Source organism: Lepus europaeus, chromosome 12, assembly GCF_033115175.1.
Source record: "Lepus europaeus isolate LE1 chromosome 12, mLepTim1.pri, whole genome shotgun sequence".
Taxonomy (NCBI): domain Eukaryota; kingdom Metazoa; phylum Chordata; class Mammalia; order Lagomorpha; family Leporidae; genus Lepus; species Lepus europaeus.
The window spans coordinates 77,627,443-77,653,805 of NC_084838.1; the positions used below are offsets into that span (position 1 = coordinate 77,627,443).

Here is a 26,363-nt window from a genome sequence, read left to right on the forward strand (position 1 = left end):
CTCGAAGCCCCTTAGTTGCCCAGATCTTGTGGGGCTCTGCAGTGACTGGTGATATACATCCATCTCCAACCCTTCTTTGCCCCTTCTTCCCCTCCCTGCCCAGCAAGTGTGAACATGCTTCAACCCCTGTGTTTGGCCCTGGCTCAGATCAGCTTTCTTGATCTGTGGCCCAGCAGTGACCTTGGAGTTAACACTTCCCAAAGCATTGCTTGTTTTGCTCAGCTAAGAATAAAGTGGGTATGGATTAAGGAAAGGGGGAAGGCTGGAGTTTGGGGGAAATTTGGAGGGCTGGGCTTCTGGGCCTCCTGCCACACATGGTGAGAAGGCTTAGTTGTGCTTGCTCTCAAAACTGTGGAAAGCCGAGGTTCGGGACAGTCTCCTCATGGACAGGCTGTCCCCCCGGCCCTCTGGCTTGGACGACTTGCTCCTCTGGAAGGGGTTTCGCAGGCTTGCCGCCTGCCGCTGCCTGTCCAGCTTGTCACTGATGGAGAAGCTCTTCCTGGTGTGTGCATATGGCGCGCTTGGCTCCTCAGCCGAGTAGCTGTTGGCACGCTCGATTTTGGGAACCGTGATATTGTTGGACAGGGCTCGGCCTGCGTTCTCACCCTCCTGGGAGGATATTGCTACGGCAGCTCTTCGGCCCCTGGCCTCATTCTCTTCGCTGTCAGAGCTGGGATGACTCAGTTCTGCTTCTCGCTCAGGATGGCAGCAAGATAAGTCCTCTGCTTTGTCTCCAAGGCCCCCTGGGAAGGGAATTCTGTCGGCAGTGGCCTGAAGGGCACTGACACACCTTGTGTCAATGCAGTCCGTAATACTGGTGTATTCTGCCGTTTTCACAGGCACCCCAAAGCTGGCATAATAGCTCCTTGAAGGAGAAAACATAAAGCTGTGCGATTTCACAATGGCAGCCTCTTCCAGAAGAAAGGGCGCGGTGGCTAGGTAGCGGCTACTTTTGGAACGCTCGATGGTGTGGTACGTTGGAGGGTCTGAGTCCCAGGGGTTTTGGCATTCTGGGAGGTGGGTGTAATCGGAGGAAAATGATCTAGTGTCCATGGAGGTGATATCCTCGAAATCAATGCTCCGGCTCGGAGGTCTGTCTGTGGGTGCAAGAGTCGCATAGGCACTACTTGAAGGGGCTGTGGAAGGTGCTAGAGTTGCAAAGCTGGGCTCGCCCAACCCGAGGATGTTCATGGAATTGTCCAGAGGGTCGCCATCCCCGTGGAGCTCATCCATGGCGGAGACGTAGATGTCGATGCATGACGATGGCCTTCTGGAGTCAGGAACAATGGCCAAGGTGTTGGTAGGGGCTGCGGGAGCTTTGCATTCTTTAGCTACAGAGTGGGAGCTAGTGGCCCGGTGTAGGCTCAGGGACCTTTCTTTAAAAATACTTTCCAACTTTTCTATCCCACCTTTGTCTTTCACATTGACCGAATAGAAAGAATGGCTTCGCATACGGGGCATTAAGGTGGGAGAAGTTGGGGACATGGTCTCCTCACCTGCAGGGTCGATGCTCTCTTGGAGCTTGAAGGTGTTCCCCTCCTGGCTGTTGAAGCTGCTCTGGCGGACAATGTAGGCCGTGTCTGTGCAGTCCGAGGAGGTCCTGGAGCGGATCTTGTTGGACTCGGCCCGCTCCACACCTGTCAGGCGCTCCAGGGCTGTGGCCATGCGCCCAATGAGGTCCTCGAGCTGCGCCAGCCGGATGTCCACGGTCTGCAGCGAAGCCTTCATGGAGTGCTCCCTCTCGTTTACTTCCTCTAGCCGCATGGACATGTTCTCCACCCTGGGTGAGGAAGAGAGAGCGAGGGTCACTTGAGTTGGCTTCCTCCACTAGGAGCTGAGTGAGCCAGGACAGAGAGGACCAAGGCTGTGCTCAGCTCTCCTCCCAGAGGGAAACTGGGGGTTACAGGTGGCAAGAGGAGCCAGGAAAGCGAGAGTAGCATTGGTGCTGTCATTGTCAAGCACAGAATCTGCATCTTTGTGAGCTAGAAGAGGCCTTAGAGATGATGGGGTTCAGTGACTGTAGCAGCCAGCCCCCTTTCCTTCAGAGAAATGAAATGTATGGTCCTGATACACACACACCAGACTGGAGCCGCTCTTGCTGAAGTGGCATGGGGCCCAAGTCCCACCCTTCTGACACCCCCAAGGCCTAGCTGAGGATGAGCACACAGCTTAATGGGCCACATAAGTATTGGGGTGTTGGCTTATCAGGGTTACTAACATAATGAGAATACGGTCTTTAGATGATTTTACTCAGAATTTTGCAATAGAATTTTTCAATGCAGCCTTTTTTAAAATTAGAGTATATATATATAAAATTTCTACTCCATGGACTGAGATTGTTTTTATTTCACATCTGTGCTGTACTACTTTGTTGTTATTCAGGAAAATCTTTTTAGGCTATGTGCTGCGCAAGCAAGCACACAATCATCTTTTCAGAATTCTGTGCCTCCAAAGGAGTTAATGCAGTACTTCCCCGGAGGTACTCCGGGTTGTGCTAATCTAAAGCAATCCTTTCATTGATAGAGGAAGCAAAAATCAAGAAATTTAACCAGGAGTACCTAAAGTAATTTGTGGTACTTCTCTCTCTGGGTAGCTGCTCACAGATGCCCATATTGTGGTTATTTCTAGATGTCTCCACCCTCCCTATCACAGATTCTTAAGGTTGTAGTCTCATACGTCCTTTTCCACCTTCACGTTGCCAGCTCAGTACGGCCTGGTACCCATAAGTGCTTACGGAGTCAACAGTGGCTGTGAACTTGATGTCAGTGGTCCCTCTGGCCGTTTACTTACAAAGACAGTGCCAATATTGAAAATAAAATTGTACCGTGGTTTTCACTTGTTCCAATGAACTTGGAAAAAAACAATCTGTGCCAAGTTAGGGTATGAGCCCCAATTTTAAATATTTCGAGTATAAATTTGATAATGCTCCCTTTTCAACGCCCACTGCCGGCCTTTTGGTATATCTGAATAAGACCTATTCATATTTTTTCTAGACAGCACAAAGCTGCTTTTCCAAGCCCCTGATATGCAAAGGAAATTGCCCGATTTCTGAGCCTTAGAAAGAACATGCTGTGTGCAGACCATGGCTGCAGGACGGGTCCCACAAAGAACAGTGGGGACTGGAGCGGGGTCTCCCTGGCGGGGTGCTGGTGGGGGTGTGAATGACGGCACTGCCTCTGCTGGGCAGGAATTTACCCTTGTATGCCAGAGACACATGTGGATTCCCTCCCAGGGGACCTGTAGGCTTTGGCAGAAGTCTCTCTTCCTGGCCAGTGGTGAGGAGGTAACTTCCCCAACGTCGCTAACTCTCTCGTGGATCCCTCGGTCTCCCTTCTCCCAGCCTGAGGCCCTGGACTGCTTTCAGAGGCCCTGTTTCTCGGCCTTCTTTCCTTTGCTCCCTCCTGCCACCCCATAAGCAACACAGCACGTCTCAGGGGCCAGCCTCACTCTGTCACCATCTTCAGGTGTAAACCCCAGAGCTTGTGCACTGGCCTGTGTGTGTCTGGCAAACCCCAGATGATTTGCTCAGTGAACATGAGTGATTCTGAAGGAAAAATACAACTACTCCTTCTTTTACTTCATTTGTATAAATATAGCCCATGAAACAGGTAACAATAACGAGTTCACGTGTCTTATAGACTTATATACGATTACTTTTTCAGCATCTAAACTATGGTGCCTGATTTTGCAAAAACTGCAGTTTTATTTTTTTGTGATGCAATGTTTCAATAAGTGGATAAAATGTTTCTTAATGAGAGACTAGAGGAGCACTGATCATGTGTTTCTGTAGAATGAGACAGTTTAACATTTCTCTAGGTCCTTTGTCCCACTAGGATTTTTTTTTTTTGCTTATTTATTTATTTGAAAGGCAGAGTGAGAGCCAGAGTGAGTGAGTGAGTGTGTGTGTGTGAGAGAGAGAGAGACAGAGAAGGAGGGAGGAGGGAGGAGGGAGGAGGGAAGAGGGAGGAAGAAGGGAGGGAGGGAGAAAGAGAGAGAAAGGAGGGAGAGATCTTCTATTTTCTGCTTCCATTTTCTGATTCTTTCCCCAAATACCTGCAACAGCCAGGGTTGGGCTAGACCAATCCCAGAACTCCATCTGGGCCTCCCATATGGTTTAGGGACCCTGAGCCATCATCTGCGGCTTCCCACGTGCATTAGCAAGAAGCCAGATTGGAAGTAGAGGAGCCAGACTCACATTGGGCGCTATGATATAGTGTGCAAGCATCCCAAGCAGCCACATGACTTCTTGCATAGCCCCCTGTAACATGTCTTTCCTCCCCCCACCCCCCAGCTTTCTTTTCTTCCTCTAGCCTGTTGTAGAGATTGTCAGAGGGACAAAGATGCCCTATTGGTATAACTGTCCTTGATTACTCACCTAAGAGCTGAGAAGTATCTCCCTGCAACAGTCTGTGCTGTTGGGGCCTTTCTCCCCACATCCCACTTCCTGATAGCTCCAGGGACCAAAACCACAGAGAAAATGAGCAAGGGAAAAGCAGGCCTGAGGCACCACCAACAAGCTGTGGAAGGGTCAGGTTGTAGGCAGTAAGCTGGATACAGACAGAGGAGCCCCTGGAGGAGGGGAGGGAGGCAGAGGGGTGCAGAAGGAAGAGGCTCTTCAGAGAAAGCCTGGAGCTGCCCAGTGGGAGTCCCTTGAGTGAGGAGGCATGGCCCCTGGGATTGGACCCAGGGGAGGGGACATACTGGAAGAGGGCCGAGGTATTGCTCTTAACCAAATCTTCACTCTGCTTTGGGCACCATCAGACTTGACTGACACAAATGAGCTGTCTTCTCCAGTGTCATCCAGAATTCTGGGGTTTTTTCCCCATCCAACTGTATGAGCATTTAGGTCACAGACTTATCTGGGGGTTTTAAAGTTGAGGTTATAAAAGAATAGAAGGCCCTAGGGTCAAATGTCTGTACATTTGCTGCATCACAGGTATAAATAGGCCTGAGGAGCTAACCAAGAGTTTTGGGTCATGATTGTAGTCCCTGGGAGCTGACTCTGATGAAATAATTTAGGACGTAATGGAGATACAGATAAGAATCAAAGAGTCAACATAATGTACAAGAAGACAAGACACATGAAGTGATAAAGGAGGCCAATGTTGTGGCACAGTGGGTAAGCTGCCCTCTGTGATGTTGGCATCCCATGCAGCACCAGTTCAAAGCCCAGCTTCTCCACTTCTGACCCAGCTCCCTGCTAATGTGCCAGGGAAGGCAGTGGAAAATGGCCCAAGTATCTGGACCCCTGCCATCTGTGTGGGAAACCCAGATGAAGCTCCTGGCTCCTGCTTTGATCTGGCCAAGCAGTGGCTGCTATGGCCATTTGGGGAATGAACCAACAGATGGAAGATCTCTCTGACTTTCCCTCTATCTCTCTCTCTCTAACATTGCCATTCAAACAAAATAAAGTAAAATAAAATAAGAAAAAGAGAGGAATTATGGAAAGGGAGAGGTATGAGGACATTTGTATCATCTCAAGTGAACAAGCCCAGGTTTTAATTCATTTTAAACCTCTCTGAACCAAAGCCAGGTTTGAGATGCTAAGAACTGTAATGAGATCTATGGCACATAAAATGTGTAGACTGAGTCCATCACCAGCACCCGCCATATCTATGTACAAGGGTACTCTGAGAATCCGTGGAAAAATCAAACTAAAGATGTCCATGTAGGTAAAAAGATTGAAATCCATGTATAGTGTTTTCTTAGAAAAGTTTATGGAGTGGGCATTTGGGGTGGGGGTTAAGATGCCAGTTTAGGCTCCCACATCCCACACTGAAGTGCCTATGTTTGAATCCTAGCTCCCTGCTAATGTACACCCTGGGAGGCTGTGATGACGGCTCAAGTAGTCAGGTACCTGCCACCCATGCGGGAGACCTGGATCGAGTTTCTGGTTTCTAGCTTTGGCCTGGCCCAGCCCTAGCTTTTGTAGGCATTTGGGGGAATGGACCAGCAAATGGGAGCTCTGTCTTTCTCTGCCTCTCAAGTGAATGAATAAGAAGTAAAATAAAAAATTAAAAAGTTTATGGAAAATGCATATTGTGAAAAAATTATGCATGGGATTTGAAATTTTTGTATCAAAATAAACTTATCTTTTAATTTTTCCTTTCTATGAACTTTTCAACATACTCAGATGTTACCTCAATAATTTTATCACTCTGCAGTTAGGTGTTACTGCTCCATTTTGCACACGGGGATTTAGGTTCAGAGGAGTTAATTAAGTTACTTAAGATCACACAGCTAGTTACTGCAGAATCAGTACTAAATCTTTCCATTAACGTGTTCCTTCCATTATGCCATGGACACTAATCAAATATACAGTGCATGCTCCAAATAGTCATGAATGAATGAATAAAGGAATTAAGCCTGGGCTCTAACTACAACACAGGGAATTAAGTTCAATGTAGATAGTCCATTTACGGCTGATGCTATTTCAAGTAAAGTGTATCCTGTACTGACAAAGTGAGCAGGGTAGTGGGCAATGTGCTGGAAAGCAGGGCAAATAGTTAAAGCATCTTGGGGTACTTCGTTTGGAAAAGACAAAGCAAAGTGAGGAGATGATAGTGGTCCTCACATATGTGAAATATGCCCTCGGAGAGAAAAGAGTCCAGTCTTTTTCCGTTTTCGTTGGTAAGATTCCTGTGGGCAGTGTGTCCTCTCCCCCAGGAGGTGGTCACAGAGAGGCTGGGTGTACCTAGATGGTGCACTCTTTAAAGCATCCCATTCCCCCCTCCTGCTCAGGCTATTGCTCATGCCAGTTGCTCAGGACATATGAGGGCATTTCAAAAAGTTTATGGAAAAATGGAATTTTCAATTTTTTTGCTGCAAACAATTGAAACTTCTCCATAATGTTCTCACAATCTGCATTTTCCATCAACTTTTTGTAGTATCCATGTATCTGTTAAATTGCTACTGGGTCTTTGCCATCTGAAAATGAAAAGGACAAGGACTTCTCAGAATCAGCTTTCTAAGAGGTGTTAATGATCTCCTGAATACTTGAATTTAGCTCTTTACATACCAAAAGTGTGATTTAGTAATGAACCATTTAGGTTAATAATTATGGAAGCGTCTTTGTAATTCTAAGGAGACTCATGCAAATATGACTTGTATAAATTGATTATATTTTGAAGGCAGCGGCAGGGACAAATATGGTGCTCACTATATAATAAAGCCCTTTCCCATGTCCTCTACAGGGAAAAGAGCCAGCTTTTAATATTTCTGAGGTCAAACCTCTGTATTGGGGTTGTCTGTCATGCGGGTGGAATTATGTAGTATTCTATACACTATGGAATGTACACAGTTAAATGTAGGTAAATCCAGTCCTAGGTACCTGTCCAAATGTGTGTATGCTTATACACACGCACGCACACACACACACACATACACACGTGTGGATATAGCCCTGTCAATCAAATGCAAGTAGGACAGTAGATTTTTGCCTATCACTGCACCCAGAAAGAACATATCCTAGAGGACATGTGAGATGGGGAATATGGGTATCTGCTTGGTAAATCTGTTCCCTTGTGCACCCCATTCTGTTTCTGTTGTACAGAATGCAATTCTAGTGTTTAAATGTTATTTTTGGGTACAATCACAAATGCAAAAAAAACAAAACAACAACAACAAAAAAACCTCAGCAACAACAATGTGCCCACACTAACACAGACAGAGGACACTTCTGTGGTACCTGGCCTTGGCCAGCCTGTAACTCCAGAAGGTCAGTGTAATGCCCAGGACCCAGAGAGGGTGGGTCTGTGACCTGTCCTTGATTTCTGGAATGCTCCCCCTCCCCCCCTTTGAGGAGAAGGCTCTGTAAGCACCCAGAGAGGAGCAGGGTCTTGGAAGGAGTAGTCTCAGAGTTTGCAGACCAAGGGTGGGGTGCTCAGGTGGAGGTGCTACAGTTCCTTGAAACTGGTGACCTGGGCACAGTATGCTTATACATGCTAGTGTCTGCACCTCCTCATGCTAATCCCTGAGAGGCAAAGGCTTCCTTGTATCTTAACATTTCTTCCTCCCAAGACTACAGCTTTTCTGAATTCAAAAGCATTTCAAAGACATGTTCTTTGTAAATAAGTCTGAGCAATGAGTAATATGTCCACATGGCACAATTTTTCTGGGAACCATAAGATTATACCTCCATTAACAAATCGCTTTCCCAAGAACTGAGAGCGAGAGAGATCCTCAGATTTCCAATTCCTCCCTCTGTTTGCCAGAAAATTACTTTACATTGTATTCTTCTAAAATACTCTATTGTGTAGTGACAGATGTGCATAAAATCTGTTCATGGCTTTAAAGTTTATTAATATTTTCTGATTTTATGGATACAGTCACTCAGTGGTAGGGGTGTATGTAGCTTCTTATCCAGACTGCATTCTTTAAAGATGTAAAGGGCCAGGGATAAAAACAAGATGCTATTTATATAATTCCTGCAGAATCACCAGAGACTGTCTGAAATGGGTAAACAGACAAAATGTCATTTCATGAAAACTAGATGTGACTTCCTTGAATCTTAGAAGCCTGAGTCATATTGACTACACTCATCAATATATTATACCTTTCTATCCTATTTTTAATTTGCTTCTGCCATCTTCATGTTGCAAATGCTTAAAACGTAGTTACATCAATGCTTCGTAACACTTTGGGTGTTCTTTGGGACAGCGACTCCCAAATGCTGGATTTTGGACACATCAGTCCATGATAAAGGTGTCATTAGTCTATTAACAAATGAAGACACATAAGAGAATATAAGTGCATTTACATAAAGCTAGATTCTTAGATTTAAAGGATTTTCTTCATTTGGGGATTTTTTTTTTTTTTAAGATTTGATTTTTTATTTATTTGAAAGCCAGAGTTAGAGAGAGAGAGAGAAGGAGAGACACACAGGGAGATCTTCATCAACTGGCTCACTTCCCAAATGGCTGCAATGACCAGGGCTGGCCCAGGCTGAAGCCAGGAGCCTGGAATTCCATTAGGGTCTCTAACATGTGGACAGGGGCTCAAGTACTTGAGTCACCTTTTGTTACCTTCCCAGGTGCATTAACACTGAGCTGGATTGGAAGAGAAGTAGCCAGTACTTGAACTTGTGCTCATATGGGATGTTGATGTCACAAGTGGTGGCTTAACTCTCTGTGCCACAATGGGGATTTTTTCCTTATAGCTCTGCTGCTTATACTAGCTGTTTCACCAATGAGACCTAAAAGTACATAACCACTGGGTAGAAAAATCTGCTTTTATTTCCTTGTGTCTATCTTGTTGTATAAAATGAGCAAAACAAAGCAGTTTGGGGAATAAAGACACCTCTAATCATTATTTTAACTAATTTAAAACAAGTCTTTTGATGTCATCTAATTTGAAGGTATTGAGCAAGCTTATCAGCCAGGCACTAAGACCATTCTACTCCTCTGAAGAAGGTACTCAGTGGGACACGCAAAACACAAACATGCTGGAGAACCTGGAGTTGGGCTGAGTCTCTCGAGTTTGTGCCTGCTCAGGACTTTCTAATTTCTGGTCTGAACCATCAACTCCAGCCCTATCCCAGACACTCAACAATCTGCACTGTCAAGGGGGGCATAGCTATTGCCTACTGGAGAAGGCTGGCAACTTTAGTCTGGGGTTTTGATCTGCAGACACATTAGGCAATGTCCTGTTCTCTCATAAGCTCCATGGTTTCAGGGACAATAAAAATAAACACAAGACATCTGAGTTTCGTAGCTGTGCAAAAAAAAATTGGCTGATAGAGTATGCCATGCCATCAAATGTGTGTAGAGGCATGGCCCTGTGGAACACACCTTTCTGAAGTCACCCGTATCCTTTCATCGTTGGACGAGTTGAACCGATCATCCTTTTCTCTGAAATATTCCTCTATACATTGCTCTTCGAAATCATGTACTTTTTTGAGCTCATCATCGGTTATGAACAATTCTGTGAAAAGAAAAAGAGAGCCATGAGTCACAGGAGAAGAGAAATGCCATTGCATCGGTGGGACTAATGATAGTTTTGATATCAATTGGTGTTGGGAAGAAGGGCTTGGATTCTTTAGTAAGTCCAAACCAAGTCCAAATCCAAATAAGCTACTTGCATTGCTGGCTTCCTTCTGAACATTAGCTTCACTGTGAGTCTCTGAAGTTCACTTGAGTGTGTCTGGTTTAGTACAGAAGGTGGCTAGAACTATACAAGTCGCAAAGCCAAGAACCAAGCTAACGCAATGAAAAGGAAGCTACTCAGAGCCTGGAAGTTTCCCAAAACTCAACAATTCTGCACTGGGGTGTGGCCGACAGATATTGTAGACAGGCCTTACTAAAAGTCCTTTTGCAACTACATTTCCCTTTCCCCCATCCCATCTCTGAGGGGGAAGAGAGAACCACATACATCCCGGTCCAGTCTCCCATGAAGCCAGCAGCAAGCATGAGACAAGAAACAATAGTTTGGGACAAGAAACAATAGAAGTCTGCTACAGGAAGGGGTGGTGTTGCTTTTCTGATAAAATACAGAGGTGTGATGACTTCTTTCTACATTTTTCCACTTTCCCCTCTTTATTCCTCCTTTAAACATAAATGTGATGACTAGAGGTGCAGCAGCTTTTCTGTGACCCTGAAACCAAATAACTTGCCAAGAAATAGCTGAGCCTAAATATAGGAGGACTCTGAGTTTTTAACTTCGGTGAGCCATTGTCTAGCTTTGGGCTAACTAGCTCTTTTCTTTTAGTCAAATGAGAAAAACAAAGCTTTAGTTATTTGTGTCATTGTTAGCATGGTTTTCAGTTAACAGATTAACCAACCCATAATACATTATGAAGTATGAAAACCAACTCATGGATACAGCAATGTAGAAATAGCCCACTGGGAAACTGAACCTTTAAAGGGGTATGAATCAGGGTGAAGGGGAGAGAGCTACTTTAGAAAAATCATGAATGGCAGAGGTCCCTCTTCTCATCCTTGGCCCTTGAGAGGCCACAGGGATTGGTCCAAATGTTTGGAGCCCTGGATTTGAGAGTGTTAGGAATTTAGTTTCTTGAGGTTGCCATTGCTTGCTTGGATGCATGAGTCTGAATTTACTTGAATCATGGAAAACAGGTCCATAAAAAACTTGTGAGAAGGAAACACTGGCACCAAGACCACTCTCCTCAAATATGGCAGAGTTCTTGAGGTGAAAAGAGCTTGGTCAGAAGAGGACATTGGAGATGTAGTCATGAAGTTACACAGAACAGTCGTGTGCTAGGAGGAGGTGAATGGAGCCAGGAGGATTTGGGGGACACTCAAAGTATAGAAACCTTCTTGCTGTTGCTGTATTTAGGAACAAAAGGAATGTACTTACTACTTAGGTTACTGGCACCTTAAATGCCTCATTGGACTTCTTTGGCCATATATAATGGACATTTTTAAAAAAATACCATTTCTTAAAAAAATCCATCAATATGGCAAGTTTTATAATAAAAATTAAAATTTACACTTCAGAGTATTTTTATCTGAGGCTCTGTAGGAACATGGCAGTGCCCTGAGTTCTTTTTATTCAAGCTACAGTGAAAAGTTCACTTTCTTCTGATAGATCAACACAGTTAAGGGCCCTCATCTGTGTTCCTCAGCTTTTCTGACCCAGTTGTGTGTCCTGAGACCTGGGCATGCTTTTATTGTTCCCATTGGTGATAGCAACAAGAAGATCATGAACTTGAGCTTCAGGGAACTGGTTTCCACCTTGCCCAGTGTCTGGCCTTCTGTAAGGGAGCAGGCATTGGAGTGGAAATGGGTCTCTGGACCACCCCACTGCCTGCATTGTGTTTCTAGACACTCTATCCTAAGCTGTCTGCATAAGTGAGATTCTCCTTCCACCATGAACACCTCCTGCTTTATTGTAAGTGACTGATGGCCCTGGGTTCACCCTCCAGTGCAGTGGGGAAGATTTTATAGGATCCCCTGCCCCTGATTCGGCAATCTGTGCTCCTCCATGCTGGCCAGGTTTCCTGAGTAGAAAAGCTGAGTTCTTCTCATCAGTCATTCTCTGCCCTCAAGCTTTCTATTTGCCTAAATCCATAATTCATATGGGAACTATATTTTGGAATTCCCATCTCTCTCCAACTCTCCACTTGATGTTGAGAAAAAAGTTGGGCATTGCTATGTCAGGGAGGTTAAGAGTTTCTCATTTAGGAAATCCAAATGGCCAACAGACACATGAAAAAATGTCCGGGATCACTAACAATCAGGGAAATGCAAATCAAAACCACAATGAGGTAGAATGGCTCACATACAGAAATCTACCAACAACAGATGCTGGCGAGGATGTGGGGAAAAAGGGACACTAATCCACTGTTGGTGGAAATGCAAATTGGTAAAGCCACTATGGAAGTCAGTCTGGAGATTCCTCAGAAACCTGAATATAACCCTACCATACAAACCAGCCATCCCACTCCTTGGAATTTACCCAAAGGAAATTAAATTGGCAAATAAAAGAGCTATCTGCACCTCAATGTTTATTGCAGCTCAATTCACAATAGCTAAGACCTGGAATCAACCTAAATGCCCATCAACAGTGGACTGGATAAAGAAATTATGGGATATGTACTCTATAGAATACTATGCAGCAGTAAAAAACAATGAAATCCAGTCATTTGCAACAAAATGGAGGAATCTGGAAAACATCATGCTGATTGAATTAAGCCAGTCTCAAAGGGACAAATATCATTTATTCTCCCTGATTGGTGACAACTAACCGTGCATGAAAATGGAAACCTGGTGAAGGGAAATGGACACTATGAGAAACAATGACTTCATCAGCCCTTGCCCTGACTGTTGATGAACAACTTAATACTTTATCCCTTTTAGTATTTTTTTTGTTCTACTTAATACTATTGGTTGAATTATTCAATTAACACACAATTATTCTCAGTTGCTTAAATTTAACTGACAAGTGAGCCCTGTTAAATATAAGAGTGGGAATAAGAGAGGGAGGAGATGTACAGTTTGGCACATGCTCAATCGGGTTTGCCCCAAATGTTAGAGTTAGGTGCCAGGGGATTCCAATTCAATCCCATCAAGGTGGCATGTATCAATGCCATCTTACTAGTCAAAGTGATCAGTTTCAGTTCATAATTGATCATAAGGATAGGATTAAGAGTCAAAGGGATCACATAAACAAGACTAATGTCTACAAATACTAACTGATAGAATAAAAAAGGGAGAGAACGATCCAACATGGGAAGTGGGATACACAGCAGACTCATAGAATGGCAGATGTCCTAAACAACACTCTGGCCTCAGAATCAGCCCTTAAGGCATTTGGATCTGGCTGAAGAGCCCATGAGAGTATTTTAGGCATGGAAAGCCAAGACACTGTGGCAAAAAAAAAAAAAAAAAAAAAAAAAGCTAAACGAAAGATCTCTGCAAGTGAGATCCCAGTGGAAAGAATGGGCCATCAAAGAAGGGAGGAGAGAACTTCCACTTTGACTATTGCCTTGTCTAAATAAGATCAGAGCCAGCGAACTCAAAAGGCTTCCATAGCCTTGGCAACTCATGACAAGAGCCTCGGGTGATTACTGATGCCATAAACAGGAGTATCAATTGTTAAATCAACAACAGGAGTCACTGCACTTACTCCCCACGTAGGATCTCTGACCTTAATGTGTTGTACTATGTGAATTAACAGTATAACTAGTACTGAAAACAATACTTTATACCTTGTGTTTCTGTGTGGGTGCAAACTGTTGAAATCTTTACTTAGTATATACTAAATTGATCTTCTGTATATAAAGATAATTGAAAATGAATCTTGATGTGAATGGGATGGGAGAGGGAGCAGGAGATGGGATAGTTGTGGGTGGGAGGAAGGTTATGGGTGGAAAAAACCACTGTAATCAAAGAGTTGTACTTTGGAAATTTATATTTATTAAATAAATTTTAAAAAAGCTTCTCATTTAGAGAAGCAATTGGTTAAATGCCTTTCATTTCAAATCTTAGATACACCAATGATTACGTGGAAGGAGGTAGATTTCTGAGCCACTGACTCAGAGGCTCTTGTTCATAGATTAATGTGTATCTGCCTTACACATTTTGAGAAACCATAGTAGCTTGCTTGTATGGAGCTGGATACCCGTGGTTTGTAACTCAGGGTGGGCCCCTAGGGCACTCAGAAATTTCCAGGAGCTACTGGAATTCAGTGTGTGGAGGCCAGGCATGGAATCTCTGGCAATGTGTGGCATTAATCTTACACAATATGAACCATTCTCCCCAGACCAATGGAATCTCCTTTTAGAAACACTGGTGGCTAACAGGTGCATGACAAAGGATCTTGTCTTTTGTCCTCTGAATAGAAAGCAGGACCAGTTTCCTTATGAGCTTATATAGACACAACCTCTAAGACTTAGGAAAATATTTAAGACTTGAAAAACTTACAGGTCCAGAAATAATAATGGGAAAATCAAGCTTAGTTGTTTGCAACTCAACTCACAGAGTGATTAAATAATATAATGGAGTGCTGACTGTCTATTTATATGGTTGGCATCCTCTGTAGCACAACCCCTGGAAAGTCAAACTCAGGACCTATGAAGGTGCTAAAATAGCTTTGTGCTATGAAGCAGGACAGGAGGCTACGAATGCCCGGTTCCAGCCTCTACTGTCTTCTTCCCGACACTGCAGGAGGAAGCAGGCAGTCACTGGACCCTCTGGGACTGCCCTGCTGGAAGCAGAGGTTCTGATTTGTGGTTGCTGGGGCTGTCGCTTGAAACTTACTCAGGCCGTAGTCCCGTTCATCTGGGTCGCTCTCATGCTTCCTCCACCGGCAGCACAGGTGCTGGAATATCATGGTCATGTGGCTGAAGATAATGAGCGGTGGTGGCAGAACTGGCCTCTCATGGAAAGTCATGATGAGCTGATACCTCTGAAACTTCCACACTTGGTTGGATATCGATTTGACCTCAAAAAATGTATTGCTGAAACAGAGACCAGAGAAAACCAAGTGAGGAGGTCCAGTGTTGTCTTATTTATTTTTGACAGAGTTAGACAGTGAGAGAGAGAGAGACAGAGAGAAAGGTCTTCCTTCCCTTGGTTCACCCCCTAAATGGCTGCCACGGCCGGCGCACCACACTGATCCGAAGCCAGGAGCCAAGTGCCTCTCCTGGTCTCCCATGCGGGTGCAGGGCCCAAGCACTTGGGCCATCCTCCACTGCACTCCCGGGCCACAGCAGAGAGCTGGCCTGGAAGAGGAGCAACAGGGACAGAATCCGGCGCCCCAACCGGGACTAGAACCCAGGGGCTGGCACCGCAGGCAGAGGATTAGCCTAGTGAGCCGCATCGCCGGCATCTTATTTATTTTTATTATGATTATTTTTAATAGTGATCTTATACTTTTTTAAAGATTTATTTTATTTACTTGAAAGGTAGAGTTAGGGAGAGAGAGAGAAGGAGAGGGAAGGAGATACAGATAGAGAGATCTTTCACCCACTGATTCACTCCCTAAATGGCTGCAAGAACTGGGACTGGGCCAGGCGGAAACCAGGAATCAGAAGCTTCATTCAGGTCTTCTATATGGGTTCAGCTGTCCAGGGACTTGGGCCATATTCTGCTGCCTTCCCAGGCACATGAGCAAGGAGCTAGATGGGAAGTGGAGCAGCCAGGACTCAAACTGTTTCCCACATAGGATGCTGGCATTGCAGGCTGCAGCTTAACCTGCTGTACCACAATGCTGGCCCTCCCCAATGTTGTCATTTTAAAAAAAGATTTTATTTATTTGAAAGACAGAGTCTCTCTCTCACACACACACACACACAGAGAGAGAGAGAGAGAGAGAGAGAGATTGATTTTTTATCTGCTGGATCATTCCCCAAATGGCTGCAATGGTCAGGGCTTGGCCTGGCAGAGTCCAGGAGCCAGGAGTTCCATCCAGGTCTCCTGTGGGGGTGGCAGGGGCTCAAGCACTCGTGCCATCTTCCGCTGCTTTCCCAAGTGCATTAGCCGTGAGCTGGATCAGAGGCAGAGCAGCCGGGACTCACCTTGGTGCCCCAACGTGGGATGCTGTGTAGTAGGTGGTTGACCCTCTGGTACATGCTGGGCCAATCTAGTGTCTGCTGGAGCCTCAGCCCTCCTCCCGCCCTACTCCCCCTGGCCAGGCAAAGCGCTCTGACGAAGGACACACTCACTTGAAGACGGCAATGAGGAGGTTGACCAGCAGGATGTTTGCCACCAAGAGGTAGCAGGCCATGATGGCCGGCACAATCCAAGCTCCTGTCTTGCAAGGAGGCAGCTGGATTATTTTTCCATCCTCTCGGGTCTCATTCTGTCCGCAGGGAGCTAGAGGAAGTGACAAAGGCAGGAAGTAAGAAACCATGGCTATTTGATGTAAAAAAGAGGGAGGGAGGAAGCTGGCCTGAATGAGGGTTTTAAATGGAAAAAAGACCTCCAAAGCTTCCCCCCAGAAAAGTTGAAAGCGGAAAACAAAAGCTGCATGAGTATCCCAGGGGGCTGCTGTTCAGGCTGCCTTCTCCCTGAATTGTCCTCTGAGCAGGCGGAGCTGCCTGCTTTCTCCCCCGTCTCTCGGCCCTGACACTCCGTGAGGGGGCCCTTGTGCACCTTAGGATGCCTGCTGAGGGCCTTTCTGGGGAGCACGCAAGGAGCACAAAGTCCCACTGCCTGGCAAGTTACTTTCAAAATGTGCTGTGCAGGCCCCCAGCCAACAGCTGTAAGAGCAGCGCCATCGCTGGGCTATTGATTGGGAATTAACACCGGGGCAGCAGTTAATTGCTGCAAGAAACAAGCCAGGGCTCGGAGCTAATGATTTGCCGTCGCAGCGCGGGAGGAACAGCACAGGGCAGCCCGGTGGGAAGTACTTTGAAGGCTTGTCACTCGGTGTTCCTGAAACATGGGGTTTCACCTGAGGGTGACTGGGGTGATGGGCCAGGGCCGTGGGGTACCTGCCGCCAGCTTTCTTCCAGGAGCCTTTCCTGTCCAAAACTGTGCTGTTTAGGGCGCAGGGGGTAAAACCCAACGGTGGTGAATTAACAGACCAATGGTGTGTGTGTGGGGGGAGACCTGGGGTGGGGGATGAGGTGAGAGGTGGGATTGGGTCAGTGATGGGTGAATGAGGCCTGCTTGGGAGTTCTCTGGCAAGTGCAAAGCAGATGGTGTGGCCCTCAGGTGCCACGGACAGGTGTGGTGGCTCCCCCTCAGGGTGGTTTCCAACCCTGCATCTGGGGGATCCCCTGGGAAGCTTTTGAAAACACCATTGCCCAGCTTTGCTCTAGACAATTGAATCAGTCTCGGGGAGGGGGCGGGGGGGTGTGGGCAAGCATCATTGCTATGAAGCTTGAGCCCACTGTGCCGGAACATCAGGGCACCAAGGAAAAGATGGCTGTTGGTTCTGCCAGCAGATGACAGGGTACTGGGGCCGGGTGTTTGCCTTTTTTATGGTTGGCATTCTTACGATGGCCCCGACTACCAGCACAGCCCTGCAAGAGGCCCTCATCATTCCCTCCAAGCCCAGTGTGGAAGAACCTTTTTTCAGGATGAAGTCCAAAGTCTGGGGGTCGCTGGCCCAGTGCCACCTCCTGTCACTCCCCACCTCCCTCTGAACACCAACCAGACTAAGTTTCTTCGTGCCATTCTCAGAAATGCTTTTGCTTCCTGAAGGCCTCTCTAGTGCTCCCACTCCATGCTGCGCTTGGGTGGGTCCCATTCATTTTTTAAAATTTTTAAACATTAATTATATTCATTTATTTATTTGAAGGGTAGAGACAGAGAAAGAGAGAGGGAGAGAAACAGATCTCCCAGCTGATGGTTCACTCCCCCAAATGCCCACAGTAGTTAGGACACGGTCAGGAGAGGCCAAGAGCCCAGAGTTCAGTCCTGGTCTCCCATGTGACCAGTACATGAGCCAACACCTGCTGCTTCCCTGGCTGCACATCAGCAGGAAGCCGGAATGGAGGGTGGAATTGGGACTTAGCTCAGGCACTCTGATACGGCATGCAGGCATCCTAAGCAGTGGCGTCACCACTGTGCCACAATCATTTTTGAATGCCCGTGCAGCCTTCTGAAGCACACAGCTCACTCTCCACTTTTTTTCCACCTAGGAATGAGGTAGGGGTCTTCCTTATCCCAGGGTGCCTTCTGCTTGCTCCTTTGGGACTCTCTCATACTGTACTGCCATCACCAATTTACTTGTCCCGCACGAGTTTCCCACTGGGAGAACGGCTCTTCAAGATTTCCCATCACCTGGTTCAATGTCTACTCATAGTACAGCCACCCGCATCCATCTATGACTGATGTTTGTTGAATGAATAAAGGAGATCCTGCAGGCAAAGTTCGCGGCTGGGCCTTGAGATTCCCCACACCTCCACAGTCCTGCTAGTGGATTGGGCCCAACTCTGAGGAGCTGGGAGCTCCTTCCTTGAGTCCTTTGTAGAAGTCCTCCCTTCACACCGTCAAGAAGTCCTCAAACTCAACCAGACTTCAGGGTCTCTGTTCCCATGTGGCCACAGGCCTCAGGAGTTACCAGTCAGCTTTTTCTTCCCCCTGTGGAGCTTCCCCCATCTGCTCTAACCCCTTCATCCTCTATTCTGCCCTTTCCACTGGCTCCTGCTCAGATCTCTATGGGGAAGCCGACACACAGTGGCAGAAATAATGGCTTGGACTAAGCCATTAAGCTCATCAGTGTTTGCAAAAACAATCCCTGATCCCCAATCCTCAAGTCCATTCTGAAAAAGCATAAAATAAACCTGGGAGAGGCAAAGCTCACCTACCTTGCTTTCTGACCTCATATGTTATGTAGTGAACTTCTTCCTTTCCAGCTGAGAGGGGAAACTAGGGTGCTGGTTTCAGGGGACTCTGAAACCATACTTCCATAGGCCTCTAGGTCATGTCATCAGCCTATCTCTAGGTCTCTTGTGCTTCTCTGGCTCATTAAAAGTGCCCCCTCAATTAAAAATTGGACCAGCTTAATATCTTTCTATAAGATTTGACTTGATATCAGCAGCAGGGGCCCTGGGAGCCCTTTGCCAGTCTCTTGGGTATCAATTTATTCAAGCTCTCCCTCTACCTTTTATTCATCCCACCTTTACAGAGGTAGTAGTATTAATTTAGTACTTAGGAGTATGCATTATAATTGGTAAGGCCTGGGTTCCAATCTTGATTCAACCATTTTCAAGTGATCTGACTTTGGCTTACTCCATGAATTTCAGCTTCCTCATTTGTAAAATGGGGGTAGTTTTAGTCCGAACCATGAAGAGTCATCAAGATAAATGATCTGAGCTAATACACGCCAGGTTGTAACTCGGTGTCTGGCATATAGGACTCGAGTAAGATCGTCATTAGTATTGCTGTTTTTGTAATTAATAAGACTTAGGTTTCTTGGGTTTAGGGATTGTGTCTTATCTGTTTTGCAGTCACTAAGCACAGCACTTATTCTACATTTACTGAGTTGTTAGAACATGCTGGGTACAGGGCATATTGGGAAGCAAAGAGAGAATTCTTGTTGTCAAGCAACTCACAGGTAGGGGCACAGAGAAGGAAGAGAACATTGCGTTACTGTGTGATGTGAGCTCAGATGGGGGTTCAGGGGGATGCACTAGTGTTTGAGCTGCTGCAGCGCCTACAGCCTGGGCTCCACAGGGCAGCCTGGAAGCCAGGAGTGGCCTGAGGAACATCACCGAGATTCTGCAGCAACAAGTGCAGTGTGGAGGCATCAGATGATCCCTGTGACAGTGATCATGATACTAAAAGTGAATCATTAACAGCCATCACTTGGTAATGTCAGCAGAGAGAAACCATGAACATGATGTGTAGCAGTTGGTACAAAACAGTGTTGTGTAATGGCTCCTAATGATTCCCTGTTCTGGTGTTTATCTGCAGTAGAAAGCACTATGACTCAGATTTACAGAGGTCTACCATCGATGAAGATGGACTGGATGCCCTGAGCCCTGATGAGCAGCAGATTTCAGGATGGAGGACAAATTATCTGGATAGTCATGTGGCACCATCCAGTATCTGGGGCTTGTGTTCCCAGGGGGCTGTGTCAGGCTCATGCACCCAAGATGGCACATGGGTGGATGTTCAGGGACATGTAGGTCCCTATTTTCAGGACCTGATACTTGGGTGATTTTCCTCCCAATCCTTTTGCAAGAAGTGAATGCATCACTATCTTCACACCAAGGGGCATGCTATTTTCTCCCTCTTTTTGATGACAATCAGTGGAGAGTCTCTCTGGTAGATGGTTGGAGATTCCACCTTCTCCACCCTCTGGTAAGAGCATCCTGGTGCCCCTCTGGGAAACAACTCCTCTTCCAGTCTTGATCTTAGCCAAAAGGCCAAGAAGCAATCCTCCTTTTCCAGTCTTAACCCAAGAATTCTGGATGTAATGAACCCCAGATCCATGCCTAGGAGAGGATTAATCAGTATGTTTTATCTCCTATTGCAGTGATTGGTTCAGTGATAGACAAGTGACACAGCCTGACCAATCACAGCCAATGAGCATCGGCCCTGGAACTTTGGGAGGAATTGGTATAAAAGTGAAGCTCTCTTTGTAGAATGTGATGTAAGGCTATCAAGTGGAGAGGGGCTGCTTGCGATGGACTCCATCACAGTGAAGAGAAACTGATTTATGACCCAGTCATACCTCAAACACTCTTCATTTGTAAGAATAAAAAAAAATCTACTTTTTTTCTAAGTTAATTGGAATTGAGTTGCTATCACATGCAATTAAGAGCCTCAGTTAATATCACCCTCACATGTGGCCCCTGTCCAAGCCCAGTAATAAAAGATGTTCACATTTTGGAGACCCTACTCTTGAGAGGCTGCATTGGAGTCTCAGAATAGCATAGAAAGACTGGAAGAGAAACCAGGGCCTGAAATATGACCAGATAACAAGGATGAATCAGTGCCAGAGTTTCAGGAGCCAGAGGCTAGTGTTGTTCCTCAACCTCCTCAAAGCACAAAACAAGTTAAGGGTTCCACGTGGATGAAGCTTAAATTCTGCCAAATTCTGCTTCTGACTCAGACACTCATGATATACACGCAACATATGACCGAATCAGGAGGGCAAGTGCATTTGTGAAACTGTAGTGAGGCACCTGGACACAGTCAGATACCCCTAAAGTGAAGCAAGCACGTTCTAGAAGCTGGTCATAGACAGGATAAGCCCCAGACATGTCATGGTGGGAGCAGGCTCAGAGTGAGAAGGCAGTATCTTTGCAGCTAAGCTAGAAGGCATCTAGCACTTGGGATTATGATTCTCTATGGCTTAAGTACATGGGTCACACTAACATATAGTGTGGCAGGCAGTTGGAAAAGCTGTTTCTGGCGAGTTAATGAGTGGGAACTGGTGACACAGCTCTGGAGTACCTGGATAGGCTGAGCTGTCAGAATCTAGCCAAAGGATGTGGGCCATAGTAAGAAAGGCCGCCATTTTCTGTTCTTGTGTGGAGGTTTTGGAGGATAGCCTTCCAATGGTTGGAATTGTTTTCACAAATAAACTTTTATGATAACTAAAATAAGGGTCAACAGGATTCCTTCATAGTGTATAAGCTCCAGGGCACAAGATTTTTGTCCCTTTTGTTCAATCATGAAAATAGCCCATAGAACACTACCTAGCACATGGAGGGGCTCAATAAGTATTTGCTCAGTGGATACTACACACCTGCCCTGTGGTGTTGAGTGTTTCTGTAGGAGTTCCAGCTGGTCCATGTCACTGGGTCAATGTCTATTTTCCTAGTTCCTTAAGGATCTCATTGAGTGTCAGTCATCATGACTGGCTCTCAGAGGATAGCTTCTGTGAGAGCAGAAACAGATGGAAACAGTATATTTTTTTGTTTGTTTTTTGGTGATTGCTCAAGTTAACGTGAGATGCCTGCTCTTTGAGAGGATCTCCCATTGAAGGCTGTTGTGTAGATCTGTGTGACAAGCCAGCAAGAATACTCTACCTTGCATCCACAGCAGGCAGACATTCCTCATATTCTTTCCTTCAGACCCAGGATGTGGCCTTAGAATCTTTCTTAAGTTAAAGTACAATTAGTAAACTAAAATTGAGACAAGTGACGGGGACCTTTCTCTTGGCTCCTTTAAAAATGGTAATATAAGGTCTGGAGTGCAAAGTTCTGTCCCTATTTTCCGATCCTCCTCAGGCCCATGTGGACCTGCTTGATCCTGGACCAAAGGTGCCCCTGAATCAAAAAAATAGACTTATACATCCTGCCTCACTTAGACATTGGCATTTTGATGAGGGATCACCCTGAGAGTGCTGGGGACTTCTCCCATATACATCTTGGGCCACTGGACCCTGCCAACTGTGTATTTTAAAAGGCAGAGTTAAAAATGGGTATGTTCCCGGAAACCGCAGAATCTAGCTCTTTCTTTATCTGGGATCTTGAAAAAGGAAAGGATGGGACTGCCATTTGGAGCAGTGGGTTGAGCCATTGCACGTAGCACTGGCATCCCATATGAGCACCATTTCAAGTCCTGGCTGCTCCACTTTGATCCAGCTCCCTGCTAATATGCATGGGAAAGCACTGGAAGACGGCCCAAGTCCTTGAGTCCTTGCAACCTATTTTGGAGATCTGGGTGGAGTTCCAGGCTCCTGTCTTCAGCTTGATCCATCACAGTCCATTGTGGCCATTTGGGAGGTGAACCATTGGATGGAAGATCTCTCTAGCTCTGACTCTACCTCTTTCTCTGTAACCATGCCTTTAGAATAAATAAATACTTGTTTGTTTGTTTGTTTTTTTTTTTAAAGGAAAAGTGAAGAGCAGTGGGGATTTGGGAATAAACATCTGTAGAGAGTATAGTGGTTAGCAACCTTCAGACTGGGCAACACTTGTCACTGGCCATTGCACTGAAGCTTCCTGGTAGCTCCATAAGAACTGTATTGTCCTCATTTTACAGTGGAGAAAACACATGGTAAGGGGAATGATGCTTTACCCAGGACCACACATAAGGGATAATGCCAGAACCTTTCCATTCATCCAGACTATGCTATATGTCCCTACGTTCCTGCTATATGCCAGTGGCGACAGGCACTGGAGAGTGATTACAAAGGAAACAGGGCTACCCTCTCTGTTATGCTGAAGTCTCTGCATGCACTCTGCTCCACTTCACAAGCCTCTCTAAGGTTGTATTATTCATGACCACGCATTGCATGCTGAAACGCCAGGCCCTGTGCTATGAGCTCCACTTAGCTCATCTTACATTAATCTTTAGAATATTTCAACATTATAGTTATTATTATCCCCATTTGACAGATGAAGAGGCTTAGACAGCTTTAATATCTCTGTCAGGACCTCAGAGCAGGAAGAACAGAGCCAAGATGTCCACACAGCCTGCCGACCATAAAATCTCTTTCCTCTGAGGGAAGAGCCGATACAAGGTTGAGAGGATCCTCAACATGCAATAAGGTAGGGAAGTCTGGCAGGTACCTAGTTTTTTCTGGTTCCCATCAACATGAGCTGTTCAGGTGAAGTAACAACTATAAAGAACACTTTATGAGGTTCAGAATGTGAATAAAGAAGGTTCATGTAATAGGTACCAGGCACAGGCATCACTGTCCCATAGATTTAGAGACTCATCCTTTTGATTTCATCCTATAACATACAGGGAAAGGAATGTCTGTTTATTTAATACACACATAACCTTGTTCACCCAAAATAAGAGAAACTTAAACACTGACCAATGTTTGTTGTGATCAGTCTCATTCTTAAAAATATGATGAAGAAGGATATTTCCTCTTCAAGACCATCCTTTCCTATTCTGTGAAAAAGTGTCTCAAAAGCTTATTCTAAACCACAGGTAATGGAATGAGTAGCTTAGGTGAGTATTTTGCTATGCTTATCCTACTTTTATTTTTTTTTAAACATTTATATCATTTTATTTTATTTAAAGGCAAAGTTAGAGAGAGGGAGAGATCGGGAGAGGGAGAGAACTCTTCCATCCTCTGGTTTACTTCCCAAAAGGCCTCAATCGCCAGAGCTGCTTCTGTGTCTCCCATGTGGGTACAGGGGCACAAACAAACATGTGAGTCATCCTCTGCTAGTTTCCCAGGCGCATTAGTGGGAGCTGGATCGGAAGTGGAGCAGCTGGGACATGAACCGGTGCCCATATAGGATGCTGGTGCTGCAAGCGACAGCTTTGCCCCCATGCCATAATGCTGGTCCTATACTTTTATTTTTAAAGAAAGGATTTTCCAGTAAAAATCCATCATGGACAAATAATGAGACAAAGAAGATTTCTCCACTCCCTTTGAAAATCTATATAGTTTGTCACAGAGGATTTAGAATGTCATTAGCACAGCTCTTGTGGCTTATGTTCCTTGGATGACTTAGAATTGGACAAATCTGCTTTCTGGCCTTGTCCTGTCACCATGCTTCTCTTGGCCAGACAACTAGAAATGTCCTTCTTTGTATGGCTACCTCTTTCTAAAAGCTTCCATATTTTAAAGTGTTAGATCATGGTAGATTCAGGCAGCAGTTTCCTCTGTGGAAGCATGAGGCAGTTTGTATTTCTCTCTAAAGGCAACTGTCAGTGTCCGCTAAGGACAGAGGAGAGCAACAGCAGAGGCTATTGGAAATCAGGCAAGCCCAGACTCTGTAGAGTGAAAAGCACCTTCCACCAGCTCCCTTCCTCTTCTTTCTTCTCAGGTAAGCTGCTCCCGGCAGGGACATGGCACAGAGGCAACCACTGGAAATCAGCAAGAGACCTTGTTCCCTCCGTCTGTGAATAAGGGCAGCTGGGCCATGGATGTTCCCTTTAGGTGGCACATGAGGCTCGGGAGTCTGTGGCGACTTTAGCATACAGGAACGGGACATTCGATAGCACAGAATCAGAAAACAGTGATGACTTTTTCGTGTCTCTCAATCTCTCTGACTCCATCAGAGAGAGAGAGTGTGTCAGCTTGAGGGTAATATTTCTCTAACACTTCCTTCACATTTGGTGCAGTCTGGGGAGGCTGAAGGCTTAAGCATCTGGCAAGAATTTCATAACAATATGGAATTTTCATTCTGTTTATGGTAACTTCTATTTACAACAAATCACACTGATTTTCAACTTTTGACCATGATAAATTTAAAAAAAAGTTTTTTAAAAAAGAGCCAATTTTACAATATTAAAGAGTAGAACAGGCCGGCGCCATGGCTCACTTGGCTAATCCTCAGACTACAGCACTGGCACCCTGGGTTCTAGTCCTGGTTGGGGCACTGGGTACTAGTCCCGATTGCTCTTCCTCTAATCCAGCTCTCTGCTGTGGCCCGGGAGGGAATGGAGGATGGCCCAAGTGCTTGGGTCCCTGCACCCATGGGAGACTGGGAGGAAGTACCTGGCTCCTGGCTTCAAATTGGCACAGTGCCGGCCGTAGCAGCCATTAAGGGAGTGAACCAATGAAAGGAAGACCTTTCTCTCTGTCTATAACTCTCTCTCTGTCTCTCTCTCTCACTGTCTAACTCTGCCTGGCAAAAAATTTAAAAAAAAAAAAAAAGAGTAGAACAGATGTAACAAAACACAGAATGAGGTATGTGACCGATTAAAGGTTGGGAAATCTTGGAGTAGATGACATCTAAACTCCACCTATTCCTGATATTCTGTTACTCCATGATTCCATAGAGACCAAAAAAATTCCCAAACTGGATCATGTATCCCATGAGCTAACTGTAGGCTACTTGTAGAAATCCTATTCTTTCTGCACCAGCAAAAAAGCAAACAAACAAGTAGCCACCAGCATTGCAAGACATGGAACTCAGCCATACCTGAGGAGAAAAGGGGGAACACAGCCTCTGACTCTTGGGAACTGCCTTGGCTTGAGGTCTGCCTGCTGTTTGCATGCTTCCTGCCTTGAACTCTTCAGAAAGCGTGATGAAGTGGGTCAGATCTCATTTTCTAATCCAGTGATTTAGAAAGCAGGATGTCATAAGCCTCTGCATGTTGTCTGTATATTGTGAGGTGTTTTGGGATGAAGAGGGAGAGAACTCCCTCTGTTATCTTGGTTTTACTCCTACATTCCTGCTTTCCATATATCTACATTTACATAGAGATAATATTTTCATTTATTTGCTGTTATTTGAGAAAGCTGCAGTGCTGTAATATTGGTAGTTTATTATTCTGCATCAGGAATTTGTATCAGAAAGAATTTATATAGATCTTACTGAGGAAGGAAATATTGTATACTAGCCTGTTGGACATGCCAGTGAGTTGTTGCCGTGATGTGGCCAACTGATTGGTTAAACATCCCTAATTTCTCTCTCCTCTTTGTATCCAAGTTCCTTTGCCATGCGGCTTTACAGTTTCTTTCATGAAACTGGTGGGATCCATTTCATTGTCCCTTGATTCTGAATTCGGCCATATTGGTTGCTTGATCAATGGGGTATTAGCAAGAATGACCTCAGCCATCACCACGTCAGACAAGTCTGAGCT

The 26,363-nt window shown here is 45.5% G+C and overlaps 1 protein-coding gene across 4 annotated transcripts in view; it reads right to left on the reverse strand.

Annotated features, from left to right (window-relative positions):
* Positions 1–327: 327 nt before the first annotated feature.
* Positions 328–26,363, reverse strand: part of TRPM3 (transient receptor potential cation channel subfamily M member 3) — a 948,117-nt gene continuing 922,081 nt past the window's right edge. For all 4 annotated transcript variants that reach the window (XM_062207082.1, XM_062207079.1, XM_062207080.1 and 1 more), the window contains 4 exons: positions 16,124–16,274; positions 14,718–14,917; positions 9,789–9,921; positions 328–1,780 (listed from right to left, as the gene is read on the reverse strand). In XM_062207082.1, the coding sequence (XP_062063066.1) occupies positions 328–1,780; positions 9,789–9,921; positions 14,718–14,917; positions 16,124–16,274 (1,937 nt within the window). The remainder of the gene's footprint in view (positions 1,781–9,788; positions 9,922–14,717; positions 14,918–16,123; positions 16,275–26,363) is intronic.